At 39.2% G+C, this 16,608-nt stretch overlaps 1 protein-coding gene across 7 annotated transcripts in view; it reads left to right on the top strand.

Moving 5' to 3' along the window:
* wdr59 (WD repeat domain 59) overlaps positions 1-16,608 on the top strand; it is a 96,315-nt gene that overhangs the window by 23,242 nt on the left and 56,465 nt on the right. For all 7 annotated transcript variants that reach the window (XR_011952323.1, XR_011952324.1, XM_072547744.1 and 4 more), the window contains exons 5-15: positions 1,325-1,405; positions 2,962-2,999; positions 3,871-3,959; positions 5,655-5,771; positions 5,867-5,944; positions 7,756-7,915; positions 10,437-10,516; positions 11,410-11,545; positions 12,911-13,038; positions 14,007-14,171; positions 15,531-15,626. Coding sequence is in view for 5 of the 7 variants with exons in the window: in XM_072547744.1 (XP_072403845.1) it covers positions 1,325-1,405; positions 2,962-2,999; positions 3,871-3,959; positions 5,655-5,771; positions 5,867-5,944; positions 7,756-7,915; positions 10,437-10,516; positions 11,410-11,545; positions 12,911-13,038; positions 14,007-14,171; positions 15,531-15,626 (1,168 nt within the window). In the remaining 2 variants the exon portion in view is untranslated. The remainder of the gene's footprint in view (positions 1-1,324; positions 1,406-2,961; positions 3,000-3,870; positions 3,960-5,654; positions 5,772-5,866; positions 5,945-7,755; positions 7,916-10,436; positions 10,517-11,409; positions 11,546-12,910; positions 13,039-14,006; positions 14,172-15,530; positions 15,627-16,608) is intronic.

Raw genomic sequence — 16,608 nt, 5'->3', positions numbered from 1 at the left:
TGCCCACAGTGAGTGCTCATACAACCCCTCCATGGCTCCTTCAGCTGAAGCCATGCCCCAGTCCCAGAAAACACAAAGTAAGAAAAAGTTACACACCTCTTATAACAAGAAAGTTAAAAGTGGGCACTCAATCTCTCCCATCCATACTTTAAAGCTAGGCATCCTGGTAGAAAAAAAAACTACTGGTGGGCCCGCTTGACCTGCGACCTGCCTCGACTTCCAACTTCAAACACTGTGGGAGCCATTGCTCCAAGAGGCTGATGAGCTGGCCTTCTTCCTCCCGTTCCAGAAGCCCCACCAAGATAAACATCAACTGCACCCGTCACATGTTCTTCTGATGGCCTCAATTTTCAAGGTTGCTCTTCCAAGGCCCGTACCTGCTGTTCCAGGGCCAGGACCTGGACCTGACCCGCCGAGGGTTCTGCCTTGGTCTCAGAGGTCACAGTCCGTTGCTGCACCTCCACCATGCGCTGCCCGAGTCGCTGGATCTCCTGGTCATGCTTTTGCAGCATGACCAAGATCGGTTCCAGCCTGGCCTGGGTCTCCTCGATCGCTAAATTGACCTTCTCTTCGAGTTTCACAAACTCATGGACCAGGCTCTGCACCACAGCTAAGTCCCCGGGGCATTCACGGAGGCCAACACTGCGACTGTGGGCATGTCTGTTGCTGCAAGGGAGTGCCCTGCTGGTTGTGATCGTTGTGGTCCCTTCGCTTTAGTCATTTTTCTAACAACACAGAACAATTCTGGCGGTTAAAAACTAACATTTCTACCACAATGGGTAATAAAGGGAGGGTGAGTGCACCACTTTGTCTGGATTCTGGTGCAGCACTCAGCAGGGCAGACCTACTGGGTCACTGCCATCTTGAATCCCCCTCTCCACCTCGTTAGTCTGCTTTCTTCTTTCCAGGCACTGATTGCAACCTTAGGTCATCTGCCCCAATGTTATGCATGGTTCTATATCATATTTTCCCTTGCATGGTCTTTGGAGCATTTTGGGATATTTTATTGTGTTAAAGGTCTACATCAATATAAGTTACTTGTCAACCTGTAGGTTCAGATAGTGATAGAGAATGAGTTGTTCTCCTAGTTTGGGATAATCTAAAAATATGTGAAGCAGAGGCATGAAATTTATGATTTCCCTGATTCAAGAAGTACTCCATAGTTGTGAGTAAAGCAATTTTGATTGAATTCCATGTATCGGTACTAAGTTACTTGCTTGGATGTACGTAGGATTCTTTTGTTTTCCACAGTCAGCGTTCTCTATTTGATGAGTAAACATGCACATAATCTATTAAATTTTTCTTTTCCTCCCCTTGCTTTTAGTGATTTGGAGTGGTCATGCTTTGAACCGGAGCTGCTTGTGACGAGCTCTGTTGACACATACATCTATATTTGGGATATCAAGTAAGCCTTGGTCTCTGGTCGGGGGTGGGGGGGGGGAGACTGAAGGTTGCATGCCTTCTCATTGGCAGGATAAACATCAAATTCTTTTATGATCAGCCAACACAGGAAGCCATATGGCTTACATTCTTTGAAGCAGTTTTCCGATTAGACTAATGCCTCTGCACTTTCCCAAAAACCCCCTGCTTTTCGTCTTTAGTAGTGGATTATTAGAATCCCTCATGTCGGACCGAAGGGTCTGTTTCTACAAGTCCACACTGACCGTCCGAAGAGTAATCCACCCAGACCCATTCCCCTACCCTATATTTACCCCTGACTAATGCAGCTAACCTACACATCCCTGAAACACTATGGACAATTTAGCATGTCCAATTTACCTAACTTGCACGTCTTTGTATTGTGGAAAGAAACCAGAGCATCCGAAGGAAACCCACGCAGACACAGGGAGAATGTGCAAACTCCACACAGACAGTTGCCTGAGGCTGGAATCGAACCTGGGTCCCTAGCGCTGTGAGGCAGCAGTGCTAACCACTGAGACACCACGTTGCCCATATTGCACATTTTCTGTGGTAGCTTGGAGACTGATTCAAGGTTCACCTCTGTTAAATAAATTTATTAAATGCTAACACTACTTTACAGATTAAATTCCATAAGAGATGAGATTGCACTCTCTTTCTGAGATCGCATTGATACATAGATATTTATGCCACAGTCTTTCTACAAATAGAAAAGCCCTTGAAGAATTACCCCATCTTTAGAAGCTGGCCTTTCTAATTAACTTGCAACCCGACTGTGAATGGATTTGGCCTACTTAAGTTTGTACAATGACCACCAGCATGTATGGAAGCTTGAAAACAAAAAAGTGCAACCAAGATATTAATTCATTCACAACTGGTGTTTTTTTTAATGCAGTGTCCTTTTGACATTACATTTGTTCCATGCTGGTCATCCAGCGAAAAAATGTTCATTTTGGAAGTCATTGGGAAAATACATTTGTTAGACTTATTGAGGCTGACTGTTGGTTGGAACTAACTTGGCAATGCATTTTTAGTTGACTTTCACAGCTGTCTCATTTAGTGAGACCTATAGTATGTTTGTGTGATAGATATCTATCAGGCCCATTAATGAGAAACGAATAAGGTCAGTGCTCCAGTGGATAAGTGATTTCTGTTTAGGGAAGGAATAGAAAGCATTACAGTGTTCAGAGTTGTGCAGGTTAAACTCTCTCAAATGACTGCCATCCATACTTGATGTTCCTAAATCTCAGCCCTGCAAACTTGCACCCGGACTTGAGTATTTAGGGTATGTTCCTATGATGAGAAAGTGCAAATTCTATTTTGGATGAATAAACTGTCAGTTGAGTGAGATTTGAAGACTTTTAATCATCGTGATGAATTTCTGTACACAAGAAAAGTGAGGTAATTGCGTGAATTTGAATTTCTTGTTTGCTTTTTTCTTGAGGCTTGAACGTAATATGAAAGTCAGTTTTAAATTGATGATATGCTCAATGTTACATAGGTAAAGTTCCCCTTACAAGTCTTTTTCCCTTTTTTTTTTAGGGACACACGGAAGCCTTCAGTATCTCTATCTGCTGTAGGTGAGTAGCATCTGTACATGTCATTCCGCTATATGCGTTTCCTTAACGCGATTGACAAATTGGGGACTCTGTTTCTAAATGTAAACTTTTAAAATGTGTGTTGGCTCTAACGTGATTACATTGCTCACACTTTAAGCACTGTTTCTAAAGCGCAATTTATCTATAAACATGGGGTTGCACAATAATGCAGCCATTGCATTATAGAAGAACTATCTTTATTGAAATAGCAAAGGTGGTTTTCAGGTTCTGTTACAATTGGAATTCCACTTGCTCTCTTTAGGGTTAATTTGATAACATTCAGTGGGTTGATATTCCATGTGATGTGAAGCTGAGATTTGAAGCATTCACTAAACAGGGGAAGGACATTGTTTACCTTGGAGCTCTTTTGCCAATTACGATTGTGTCCTCGGTCCAGTGCTCAATTTTCTTGCAAATATTTTCTGTGCCTCTATTTATAAAACCCAACCTGCATGGCCTCTTAACTGTCTTTTTAACTCGTTCTGGATGTAAATGCATCTCTGCCTGTCTATGTCTCTCTGTCTGCAATTAATGTACCTATGTATGACAACTCAACATACTGAATAGTCTTCGATTCATTGCAATGCTACTTTCGTAGAGCACACAACAGTAAAGAGATTAGTGTTCCTTTTGTTTCCCTATATGGCTAAGATGGCACACCTTTCCACAAAATAGCTGATAGTGCCAGGATTAATTCTTTTAACATAACATGGCTGTTGCTCTGCTGATCCTGTTCCATGACTTTACAAGGTTACTGCATTCATTCCTGCATTCTCTGAAGGGGATTGAAGAAGATTGTTATTGGGAGCTTTGTTGTCCTCTTTACGCTTCATCTCTTTTCCATATTGTGCAGCTGGAGCCTCTCAGGTAAAATGGAACAAAAAGAACCCATGCTGTTTAGCAACAAGCCATGATGGAGATGTGAGAATCTGGGACAAACGGGTGAGTTTTTAAAATTTAGTATTTTTCATGGGATTTGGGCATTGCTGAGAAGGTTCATATTTGTGAACCAAACAGGTTTTTACAATAATCACTGATGGTTTCATGTTCCTACAGTTTTCATTATACCTGTAGATTTATTTAAAAAAAGGAATTTGGACTCTAAATTTATTGTTTACTTAACCATTTCAAAGCCTGTGGAGTTTGGTCCCATTCCTAATGAGTTGGAAGCGAGCCAAAGAAATAATGCAGTCATGGCAGACATGGCCTGGGATTATTAAGGACAAGTGGGTGTTTGGATATGATTTCAACCACAAAAAGTGTAATTGTTTTGTCTTGAAATAGCTGCTAACTCAAGTGAAAATTATTGTGCTTTTCTTTGAACCTATTGGATCTGGTTTTTAATTGGTGAATTGTTGGCTTAGGTATTTTGTGCAAGAAAAGAAAACATAGGGCATAGATCATTCACCCCCACCCCACAATACACCGTTGCAAAGTTCAGATCAAGGGGATTTATCCACCCTTTTGTAGAATAAATAACTGCAAAGAAAGAGGACTAAAGAAATACACCATTGTAAGAGTAGCAGGTGTGAATACTGATCTAATACATATAATAGTTTATTTGAACAATTCAGTAACCTAAGCTGGCTGAATTAATCAAAATGATGAACTAAGAATAGCAATTTGTGAAGAAACATTTGATGGCTTGATAATTATTGTAGGAACAAAACATCTAGTTGAAAATATGTAAAGTGCAGAAGTGTTGTTGATAGCACTGCTTTGGTAAGAAAGCCAGGCCCCGAGTGCTGAAGTAAGGAATGAAACAAAATTTGAAATGTGGTACAACAGATTTGTGCTAAGAATTAGTTGGAACAAAGATAACAAGTGAAAGGATGCTTGCATTCATACAAAAATATTGAGGTCATTTTAAAGGAAACGCCATTAATGCAATGCACTTTGCAACATCAGGACATTTAGAAAGTGTTTTATTCTTAATAAAGTATTTTTTAGAAGTGCAGCTGCTGTTATAAATGTAGGAATTGAGACAGCCAGTTTGTCAATAGCAAGTCCCCACCCCTGCCAAAAAAAAACCCAGGAAGTTATGACCAGGTAATGTATTTTAGTGGTAATTTGAATACTATTGACTAGACATTGTGCTGACTTTCTTGTTCCTCAGCTTGTGCCAAGGGATCTTTTAAATCTACTTGAGTGGGCAAGCAAAGTAATATCTCAACTAATAGCACCTCCAGTTGTTTTCAGTCCCTCATTATTGGATTGGACTGTCAATGTGGATTTTATGTTCAGGTTTTTGGAGTGGAACTTGAACATTTAACCTCAGTCTTGCAAGTGTGATGCTACCAATTAAACAATGGCTGACTGAAATAAAGAAATTGTTATATTGTTAGAATAAAAATTGTTGTGGTTGAACTGATAATAGATTGAAATGAGAAAATAACAGCAGGACTGAATGTGTTAATGGAATAGACAGGTGTAGCTTCAACAGGTGGATCTCCTCTACCTTTCTACAAATGGAAACTAAGGTGTGCACATGAGCTTCTCCAAAGCACAAAAGGTACAGGGAGGTTCTGAAGCTGAAGTGGGATGGTAAGACATATTAAAGATTTTTGCCTTAAGCCGAGAAGTAATTTGAAGATTTTGATTTAAGATCCCTGCAAAACCTCTACTTTTTTCTCATAGAAACCTAATACAGCAGTGGAATATATTGCTGCTCACTTGTCAAAAATCCATGGACTGGACTGGCATCCAGAGAATGAACACATCTTTGCTACATCAAGCCAGGACAACTCTGTCAGAGTAAGTAATCAACCCTAAAGATCCTTGGTTATTATTTAGTATGTGTTCAGAGGAATTTATTCAAGAGGAATTCATATTTTCCCTCTGGTTTCTAGTTCTGGGATTACAGACAACCAAGGAAATACCTGAACATCCTGTCATGTCAAGTCCCAGTATGGAAGGCCCGTTACACTGTAAGCAGCATTTCTGTTTGATGTTTTTGGGATGCTGTTAATAGAAAGTTGGTTTTCGTTTCTGTCTCAATTTCAATTTCGTGCTAACTGTATTTTTAAAAACATTTTGTTGAACTTAGTCAAAAGTTGGAAAAATAATTGGAATATTGTGTGCAATTCCACCTCCTTCCTGTAGGATCAGAAAAGATCTGCAAGGATGTTGCCAGAGTTGGAGGGCTTGAGCTATTAGGAGAGGCTGAAAAGGCTGGATCTAATTTCCCTGGAGCATTGGAGGCTGAGGAGTGACCTTATAAAGGTTTATAAAATCATGAGAGGCAGGGATAGGGTAAAGAAACTCACTGGGTTGAGGGAGTCCAGCATGAGAGGGCAAAGGTTTAGGGTAAGGGAGAAAGATTTAAAAGGGACCTAAGGGGCAATGTTTTTACGTAGAGGGTGGTGCATGTATGGAATGAGCTACCAGAGGACGTGGTGGAGGCTGGTACAGTTACAACATTTAAGAAGCATCTGGATGGAAACATGAACAGGAAGGGTTTAGAAGGATTTGGACCAAGTGCTGGCAAATGGGACTAGATTAGTTTCAGATATCTGGTTGGTATGGATGAGTTGGATGGGAGGGTCTGTTTCTGTGCTGTACTTCTGAGTCCATAATAAGGTGCTCGAGAGGACTGCCTGTTTATATGTGTCCTAAGACAGGAGAAATTAACCAGAAAGCTTAATAGAATTTTATGATCTGCATCTCTTTTCCTTCCTGCAGTTCTTCCTGATTGCACAAGAATTGGAATATTTGTTTGTTGTAACACAGTTGTATCCTTCTTTGGAAGATGTTCTGATTCTCAAATCCTGCAAAGAGCAGGAAATTACATTCAGCCCAAGGAAACCTAAACACACAAATAGAAAACTGACCATAACACCAGTGCTTCACTGGAGGCTCACTGATGATGTTACCTAGTATAGTAACAAAATGTCTGAAAACGAACCTTCCAGCTCAGCAAGGAAACTTACATCCACAACCTCAACTTGAGCTACAACTCTTCTCCAAACTCATGAGTTACTACAGCAGTTAGTGATTTAATGGAAGCACACACTGTCCCCAGTCTACCTGACTTTAAAAAAAAATCAAGTTAACAGAAAGCAATGGTTAGGTCACTGTACTTAGATGAGAATTACCAGTTCTTATAAATAAGCAATCTGTAATCACAAGTCAACAGCTATGGCTCCATTTGTCAAGGCCTAGCCCACCCTTTCATTTGTTATCAGTTAATTTACAAGCAACTTAGCTTGTTACACAGGATGAATACCATACATTGAGTTTTAAGTGTCTTTGTTTTTAAAAGTATAGCAATTCCTTCCATAATCAGAGGTTTTAAACAATCCTATTTCTATTTCAGTTCACTTTAAAATACAGAAGTTAAAATTGTTTAGTCTTTAGAGATGTTTTGCCTACTTGATGATGTTTGAGAGAAGCTGAGACTAGCTTTATTTTCTCTTACTTTTTCCCTGGTAAACACTTAGCTTCTATGATCTCTTTCCTTTCAGAGCACAGGTTGAAATCTAAATCCATATTTTGCCAAAATTGACATAGTGCACAGTTCTGCTATGTACTAGGTTATTTGGGCTCACTCCAATAAGCTTGATTTGTTAAAGTACTTTTTGACTACCTGACATTAAACAATGTTTTAGGTTTCTTCTGTTACTTGATGCTTGAGGCAATTGTGTACCTAAAAACTAAGCCTGATGCTTTCCTTCAAGAATAAACTGTAATTTTCCTGTTTATTATAATTTACTGTATAATTATTTCCTGTCTTTGACAGCCGTTTAGCAATGGCTTAGTGACGGTAATGGTCCCACAGTTACGTCGTGGTGAGAATAGTCTCCTTCTATGGAATGTTTTAGACTTAAATGTCCCAGTTCATACCTTTGTTGGACATGATGATGTGGTGCTGGAATTTCATTGGCGAAAACAGAGGGAAGGTAAGACGTCCATAATAGATACAAGTAGTCAATGGTTTTAATCTCAAAGTGAGATCCACTTGATGTGTGACCTGTAAGATGTATTTCAGTTGTAAATATATGAATGGAATTCTTTTATTTTCTCTTTTATACTTCTTCCCCAATCTGTGGAGAGTTGTAGCCTCCATTATAGTTTCCATTTAATATGCTCTTTACATTTTTGGCTAATTTAAAAATCAACATATTTTAAGAAGAAAGAGCTATGTGTACAATAATCACAGTTACTCCTGGTTTTTCACATCTGAGCAAAATTACCAAACCCGTTGATTTAAAGAGATGAGAAGCGCCAAGAGATACCATGGTCAGCAATGAATAGACAAGAAGTAAATCAGGCTAGACAGGAGAGAAGAGGTATTGGAGTTTAGTTTGATTGACTGTAATCAAAGACTACAAAGAGGAGGAACTATATACAATTGTGACCATCATAGTTGTTCATAATTTCACCTCTGAAACTAATGGAGGAATTAAAAGAAGTGTCTGTAGAAGGGGTAAACATCAATCTGCGAGACAACACATTCAAGGGCATGAGAGGAAAGTGCTGATAGCTTGCAAGAAATATAGTTAAATCCAATTTGAAAACCTATTGGATAAGCCTTAATGAAGATTGTTCCCCTACTATTGGGATAGTTTTTGATGGTATATGGGTGAAAGTCAGATTATTGTTGTCCGGCTTAATGGCTTTTGACATGCACAGCTTCATAAACCAATCAGCAACCTGATGATGCCTGAATCTTGCTTTGTACACAGGCCCTTACAGTCAGCCAGTCCATAAATCTTTTCACCCATAGCTTGAACAAAACACCAGTTTAAACACAACATACAAATGAGTTTCAGTAACTTTTTGAATTAAAGTAATTCCTGCCTTGGACCTTTGCTGTAAAACAGTCCTTTTCCCAGTTCAGTCACCAATCAAAAATAAAGTGAAATAATAAGATAATGGTCCTTACACTATTTAAATACTCTTCTGAAAGTTGATACCTGCTTTTGATCGTGATCTTTTCCTTGGAGTGAAATATTGTTCAAAACTTTTATGGATTTGTTAAATCTAATTTATTGCTCATCCATTGGTTGTTGATGTTTGCATGGAGTAGAGAGGTCTGTGAACCTGTTCTGCATGGAGGCACAGTAGCTCAGTGGATAGCACTACTACTTCTCAGCACCAAGGACCCAGGTTCAATTCTACCTTTGGGCGATTGTCTGTGTGGAGTTTGCATATTCTCCTTATGTCTGTGTGAGTTTCCTTCTGGTGCTATGGTTTCCTCCCATAGTCCAGAAATGTGTAAGTTAGGTGGATTTGCCATGCTAAACTGCCCATTATGTCTAGGGATGTGTTGGCTAGCTAGATTAGCCATGGGAAATGCAGGGAGAGGGTAGGGGGTGGCTCTGGGTGAGATGTTCTTCAGAGGGTTGATGTGGACTCGATGGACTGAATGGCATGCTTCCACGCTCTAGGGAATCTGTGATTCCATAATTTGATTTGGTGACCAATGCTGAAATTCTTTAAAATCTTAGGAATTGTGTTTTCCACATTCACCGATTTGCTGATCTGCCGTATGGGTACAATAGCTTGAATTTCTTTGGTAGAAAATTTGGGACTGATGCCTTTGTTATACTGGTTGTTGATCATTTTCTTGATTTGGATAATGATTGTTAGGATTTTGATCTAATATACACTCATTTTGTTGTGAAGGTTGTTGTTTCAGTACAAGAATTGAAAGCTGTTGGAAGTTTGTCCTGTTTTCAATGCCAAGCTTAGTTTTCCTTTACCAAAGCGGTAGGTTCAGAGATATGAAGGAAGATCTTCAGTTTTGAAGTTGGCTGAATGATTTCAAAAAGATCTGTAGGTCGAAACTTTCTCAGAATGGCTTCAATCAATGTTTTTTTGTCAGTATAAAAGGAGGCGGTTCCAAAAACAGAAATTGGTGGAAAAACTCAGGAGGTCTAGCAGTATTGATGGAGAAAAATCAGAGTTGACATTTCAGGACCAATGTTGTTGCTTGTGCTAGTGTTTTCTGCCTCTGAGATATTTTCATACTAAATTTAATGCCATGTGATCAGAGTCATGTTGTCTTTCTTTGTCTCTAATGTTGCAATTTAATAATTTAAAACTTTTTAATTGCACAACAAAACTTTCATTTCTCACCCAAATTATTGATGTAATAAATCAGTGTCTTTAGGTTGATTGTGCGACACTGAGTATGTTGGTCTTTTCAGAATTCTCAGTCCATTGACATTGAATTTCCCATGCAGTACTTATGGTGTTGCTGTCGCCTTTGGGCGAGGTTGATGAAGATAATCTCTCAGATAGATCGACTGTTGTCCTATCAGTCATCAGCTGTTGTCACAATCCGAGTGATGTAAACATCCCTGTTTATCCTCACTGAGACAGTGACTTCGATGAACAGTTGCAAATATCTGGAGTGCATGCATTGTCTTGTAATTGGAGTCTGGCAGTATCCTAAATCTCATTTCTTTTTTGTAGAATTGAAGGACTATCAGTTGGTTACCTGGTCACGTGACCAGACTTTACGAATGTGGCGGATAGACATGCAACTGCAGCGGGTAAGTGTTTTTTTTATTGGTTCAATGATTCATTTAATTGGTGTAATTTGCGTCATATCATTATCTTTCCATAAAACTGAAGGTGTCAGCTGGTTGCTGTCTCAGCATGGTCACCTGTGCGAAAGTAGTTTTATGGAGAATCGGGGTTATGCAAGGTATTTGTCAATGGTGATAAATTTTGTTTATCTACTTGCTTATTCATTTTTCTTCTTTTATGCATGACTGGGGGATGGGGGGGTGGTGGTAGGGGAGAAAAACCAAAGGATATGTTTAATTGTTGAATGCAATTTTAAGGTGAGATTTACATGTTTATGGGTGAACGTAACTTCAGGTCATCCCTTCAACTAAACATCTGAAACTTGAGAGTGGAATTGATACTGGTTATGATGCTAAGGTAAATTCTTAATCGGAAACCTGTTCTCTGTTACATTCGGCTGCATTTCATGGGGCTATCTTCTCAATGCCCAAAATTGAGTGTATTGCTTATAATAAGGAATTTGGAAGGGGATGTTGACATCAATTTGAAGAGAGCCGGAATAAATAGGACGAAGTGAATGCCTATCAAAGATCCTTTCCTCTTTCGTGGAAGAAGTGGATGTTTATTGTCTGTTACTGATAAACTGAGCCGAGATTGAACTTGTTAAGGGAAGGATGTGGCTGGGTCATATTCCATTAATAAAAGATGTGGCATTGTAATGCTGTGGGTATCCCTTTGTGGTCATTGCATTTTGAGGGATATGAATGTACAGTAGTTGAAATGGAGGAATAGGATGGTTTGGGAGGCTACAATACTACAGCATCAGTTATGTGGATAGTATGGTAACTTGGCTGCAGGAATAGTTGATTTTCCATGCAACCTCAGCACAATATTTTGATAAGTTGTTTTGTTTCAGCTCTGTGCGAATGATATGCTGGATGGCGATGAGTTAACTGATGGTGTTTCCCTGCTCCCAGAGACAGATAAAGTTCTTCATTCACAGGATACTGATCCTCATCCAACACTAAGTCATGTAAATGAGGAGGATGAAGGTAAAATTGTTATAAAGTTCAAAATGGAATTCTTTGTACATTGATTGTGAACTACTGCTTAGATAGTTGCCACGTGGAGATTGGGAGACCACATGTTAATTCTGACGCTGTGTAAGGAACTTTGTGTGTTACAGGTGTCTGAAGTTGCAGAATTTGGGAGCCCAAATCTCCCCATTCAATTCAAGCTTTTCTACAGTTTGTCACTGTTGCTAAAAATGTAATTCCAAAGTGCTGTAGTATGGGAGTGGTGATGTCTGCTGTTGGGAGTTGGGAAGGATATTTCCCTTTCTCTGCATAAATCTAATTATTAGCAATCATTAGTAACCTGCATGTCTGACTCTGGATGCTGCCGAAGGACTGGGGGGAGAATTAGGGCAGAGATGACAACTGTCCTACCAGTTAATACTTGATTTGGATAGTTTGTGTCTGTTTTGTACAATGCTTGTGGCTGCACAAACTCACTGTGGTATAAGCATTTCACCACACTGGTGCTCAGAGTTCTGTCTAAAGACTACCATAGCAGCATTATTACAATTGAAAAAGTCACTTATCTTCACCCCTGTACTTCAGTTACCATGAAGGTTCATGCAGTGATTATGTAATAACTCTGAGCACTGGAGCTGATGGGCTGCCCCCTATAACGTTGAATTATATTTAGACTGGGTGAGTCCTTTGGAATTTTATCTTTATGTCTGAGCACTTAAAGTGGGTGAAAATTATTTATCTAAGCACAAAGTGTAAATTTGACATTTTTCTGGTTTCAAAACTTTGGTTCGGTGCATTTTAGAAAAAATTTTAAATAGTGAAAGATGAATTAAAACAGTACTTTGAAAATGACGATTAAATATCGCATCTGGTGCAGACAATATGAAATTGCAGGGTTTAAAAAAAATAATTTCTGTGTTTTGATCATAATTCCAAAGAAAGGTATTTCAAGTGGGGAATTACTTTGGAGATGTATACATATTTGGTGGATGTCTTGGCTTACTACAGTTGGGCTGTTAGTTTTATGCTGAATAGTTTAGAATTGTCTACCATTTTGAGGAAATATGTATGACCCTCCTGTGATCTTGATGTAAGAATGACTTTGTAATGAGATCTGAGTGGTGAATGCAGGTGTAAAGCATGCAGACCATGCGAGTAAAGAGTGCTTAAGTAAGCTTCTTTGTTACCCAGGCTAAACCTTGTTTTACTAAATGACAGGGATCTAAATACTGAGGTTTTATATAGTCAATCCCTCCTGCGGTGTACTTGATGAAATAGATGTTTATGTCCTATGCTTGTCCACAACCAGTCTTCTCCTTGTTCTGCTCAGGTAAGTTTCCTGATAACTGCACTTACCTTTACCTATTCTTTTTCTTCCAGTACTGCGAGAGGATTTTCACAACCATGTCGCAATCAGCTCCAAACCTGATTATCTTGGACTACCACAGACCTTGCAACAAGAATTCTCACTGGTTAATCTACAAATCCGTAATGTAATGGTTGATGAGGTTTGTGTGAATGCAGTGAATTGCAGTTGCAGTGGTTGGTCTTTTGTAAAAATACAAGCATGGAGTGACCATGTCACTGTCATTTATTGCCCATTCCTAATTGCCCAGAGGGCAGTTAAGAGTCAAGCACACTGCTGTGGGTCTGGAGTCACATGTCGGCTATAGCAAGTATGGATGGCAGTTTTCTTTCCTAAAGGACATTAGTGAACTTGCTGCTTTCCTTTCCTTCTCTCCACCCTTGCCCATTCTGGAACAATATTTTTGATGATTATGTCTTAGAACCTGAGGTGAAAGAATTGAACTACCTGGAAGAGGTCATCAGTTACATTTGTTTCTTTTTTTTCCTTCTGTTCTGATAAACAGTATACACTAATGGTATCAAAGGAATGAGCCACTCATGAAAACTTTTGTGGCTTTGAAGTCTTTTGCCATCTTGGCATACCATTTACTTTTAAACCATGTCCTACTGTATAAGATAACTGAAGTTAGAGAAAAAACTGGTGCCACTTTGGTGCTTAAAAATTGGAGTTTGTGTTCAGATGATCAGATAATAGGAACCTCAGTCTGGGTTTTGAGAGAGCTTTTTCTTTCACAGTAGAGGAACCTTGATTATCCGAGCGAGATGGGTGGGCACCCAGAGGGAACCCATAAAGACATAGGGCGAACATGCAAACTCCACGCAAGCAGTCGCCTAAGGGTGGAATCAAACCTGGCGCTGTAAGGCAGCAGTGCGAGCCACTGAACTGTCCCTACACAAAGGCTTGTTTTAAGTTAATTTGGGACATTTATTTTTCTTTGCAACTCTTGAAAAGATATTTTAAATGCAAACCTGCGACAAAATGTGTTTCATTTTTCAGTGAGGTTAATGAAAAATCAATTTCCCAGAACATTTTCAGGATCATTGTGATTTTGATTTTTGTTTCAACTGTGTGAATGATGTCAACAATATTGTGTTCTGAATGGTATAGATGGATGCTGTAAATCGCAACTGCACAGTCTCGGTACATTGTGGAAATCTCCGGGTGAAAATGGTTGTGATGTTTCCAGTACAATATCCAAACAATGCTGCTCCTTCTTTCCAATTCATTAATCCCACTACCATCAGTTCAAGCATGAGGACAAAACTTCTGAAGGTAAACTAACCATGTATGAAAAATAATTAATTATAGGAGAACTAACTGCTATAGATAGCTTTCAAATAGAATCTTTTGGTTGTGGTGCTCTGTTAATGATACTGAAAAATGAAGTACTTTCTTGTGAATAGAAATTAAGAACCAGAGTAAACCATTCAGCTCTTCAAGACTGCTATGCATTCAGTATGATCACACCTGATCCCTTATAATACTGCCTTTTAAACTGCTTTCTCCCCATACTCCTTGATGCCTTTAAGATCTACAATTTATTAATCTCATCTAAAATATATTGATTGATTTGGCTCAGAGAATCTGTGGAATTCTTTATCATTTGAATGAAGTTTTTTTTCATCACGATCTTAAATGGCCTACCCCATATTCTGAGACTGTGACTTCTGGACTCTTGACTCCCCAACCAGGGAAAAAATCTTCCTGCATCTAATTTGTCCAACCCTATTAGAATTTTCTTTGTTTCTGTCAGGTTCCTCCAGACTTCTAAACTCTAATGAATGCAGAAGCAATTTAACGAATATCTCTTCATAGGACAGATCAGACATGCCCATGATACCAGAACATCATAATGTCAGCTTAGTGAATCATTGCTGCACTCCCTGTTTGGCAAGGGAGACATTGAGTAGGGAGACCCAAACTGTATGCAGTGCTTCAGGTCTGGTCTCACTAAGGCTCTGTATAACTGCAGTAAGCCATCCCTACTTCTGAATTCAAATCCTCTTGTGATAAAGGCCAGTGTACCATTTTAGCTTCTGTATGGTTTACATGAATTGTTAAATTGTGGTTCCATCTGCTTGTTCCCCTGAATCACATGAATGAGCAAGAGCATGAGTTCTCCTATTGTTTAGGTCCTCAGGCACTAATACGAGACAGATCAGTCAAATTAATATTGATGCTTTAGGTGGGATCATACATTCAAAATAGTCACTGTTTGCAGAGCATTGTTCTTGAAAATAATTCATTGATGAAATGCTTTGTGATCTTTCTAGACAGGTAGTAAAGTATCATGTACATTTGTATTTGATTTTGTTTTGTTTGCGTGCCTAGTTAGAATTTTGAGATGATTGGTTATGATGGTATTTATCTGTTTGTGTCCCATATGTTTGAGTAATTTGTTTATTCTGTGTCGTGTATATTGTGTTTACCTCTTTGCGTTTGTGTGTAGATTTATTTTTACCTATGTTTGTCTGTAATGTGTTCATTGTGTGTGCTTGTGAATCTGCTTTACGGATTGAATTTTGCCATACTTAGGAATGTAAAATGTATTTGGCTTTGTATTGCAGGTTTGTTGCATGTGAAGCTTTTGGTCTAATAGGACTTTTGTAAACCTTTTCATATTTGCTTCAGATTCTGAAGGATACATCCCTCCAGAAAGTGAAACGAAACCAGAGTTGCTTGGAACCTTGTTTGCGCCAGTTGGTGTCTAGTCTGGACGCGATTGTGGTAAGACATCATTGACCTTTTTATAGGTTGATACAACCTCAACACGCTGTCATGTTTGAAGGAGCCATATGTGTGCGTTGGAGAGATTAGATTACTTAGTGTGGAAACAGGCCCCTTGGGCCAACAAGTCCACACCGATCCTCCGAAGAGCAACCCACCCAGACCCATTCACCGACATTTACACCTTCACCTAACACTACTGGCAATTTAGCATAGTCAATTCACCTAATCTGTGCATTTTTGGACTGTGGAAGGAAACCCATGCAGGCATGGGGAGAATGTGCAAACTCCACACAGTTGCCTGAGGTGGGAATTGAACCCGGGTCTCTGGCGCTGTGAGGCAGCAGTGCTAACCACAGTGCCACCGTGCCACCCATGATGTGATTAAGAAGCCTTGCAATCACATTTGATGTGTAAATAACTTTCAAAATGATGCCATAATCAGTTTCTTCAAACTTGAGTGATTTTTGGTTTAAATTGAGAATTAGAATTGTCGACTTGTTAAATAGAAGGCAGCTGCTGACCCTCCTAAGGAACAGATCACACATTGACTTTACCACACCCTTTTTGCATGTTGCTACACATTCCGCCTGTTCAGATATTTGGAATAGAAATTGGAAGGAGTGTGATTGAAATCCTGTCATACAACTTGTCATAAAGTATCAGTTGACAAAATTCTGAACAATATTTTGAAAAGTCAGGAAATGCTAAGAGGGTTAAGTAGATCAGTAGAGAGAGAAATGGGTTAATTTCTCATGTCAGTTTCCGTTCATCAGTACTTTGTGTGACAGTTGTCCTTGTAATAGGTTTTCAGCAAGTTTGAAGCAGCGCAAGTGTGGAGGTTGAGGGCAAAGAAAGTATAGAGTGAAAGATTGCAGAGATTCATTGACAAAAGGTATGGTAGTGGAAGGAAGAATGAGTCTGAACTGAGACTAGAAATAAAAGAATAACAATCATCAATAGGTGAGATGTTATTTTTCTT

This window comes from Chiloscyllium punctatum, chromosome 26 (assembly GCF_047496795.1).
Source record: "Chiloscyllium punctatum isolate Juve2018m chromosome 26, sChiPun1.3, whole genome shotgun sequence".
Lineage (NCBI taxonomy): Eukaryota > Metazoa > Chordata > Chondrichthyes > Orectolobiformes > Hemiscylliidae > Chiloscyllium > Chiloscyllium punctatum.
The sequence above is the reverse complement of the archived record's forward strand: the minus strand, read 5'-3'. Positions and strand labels throughout refer to the sequence as shown.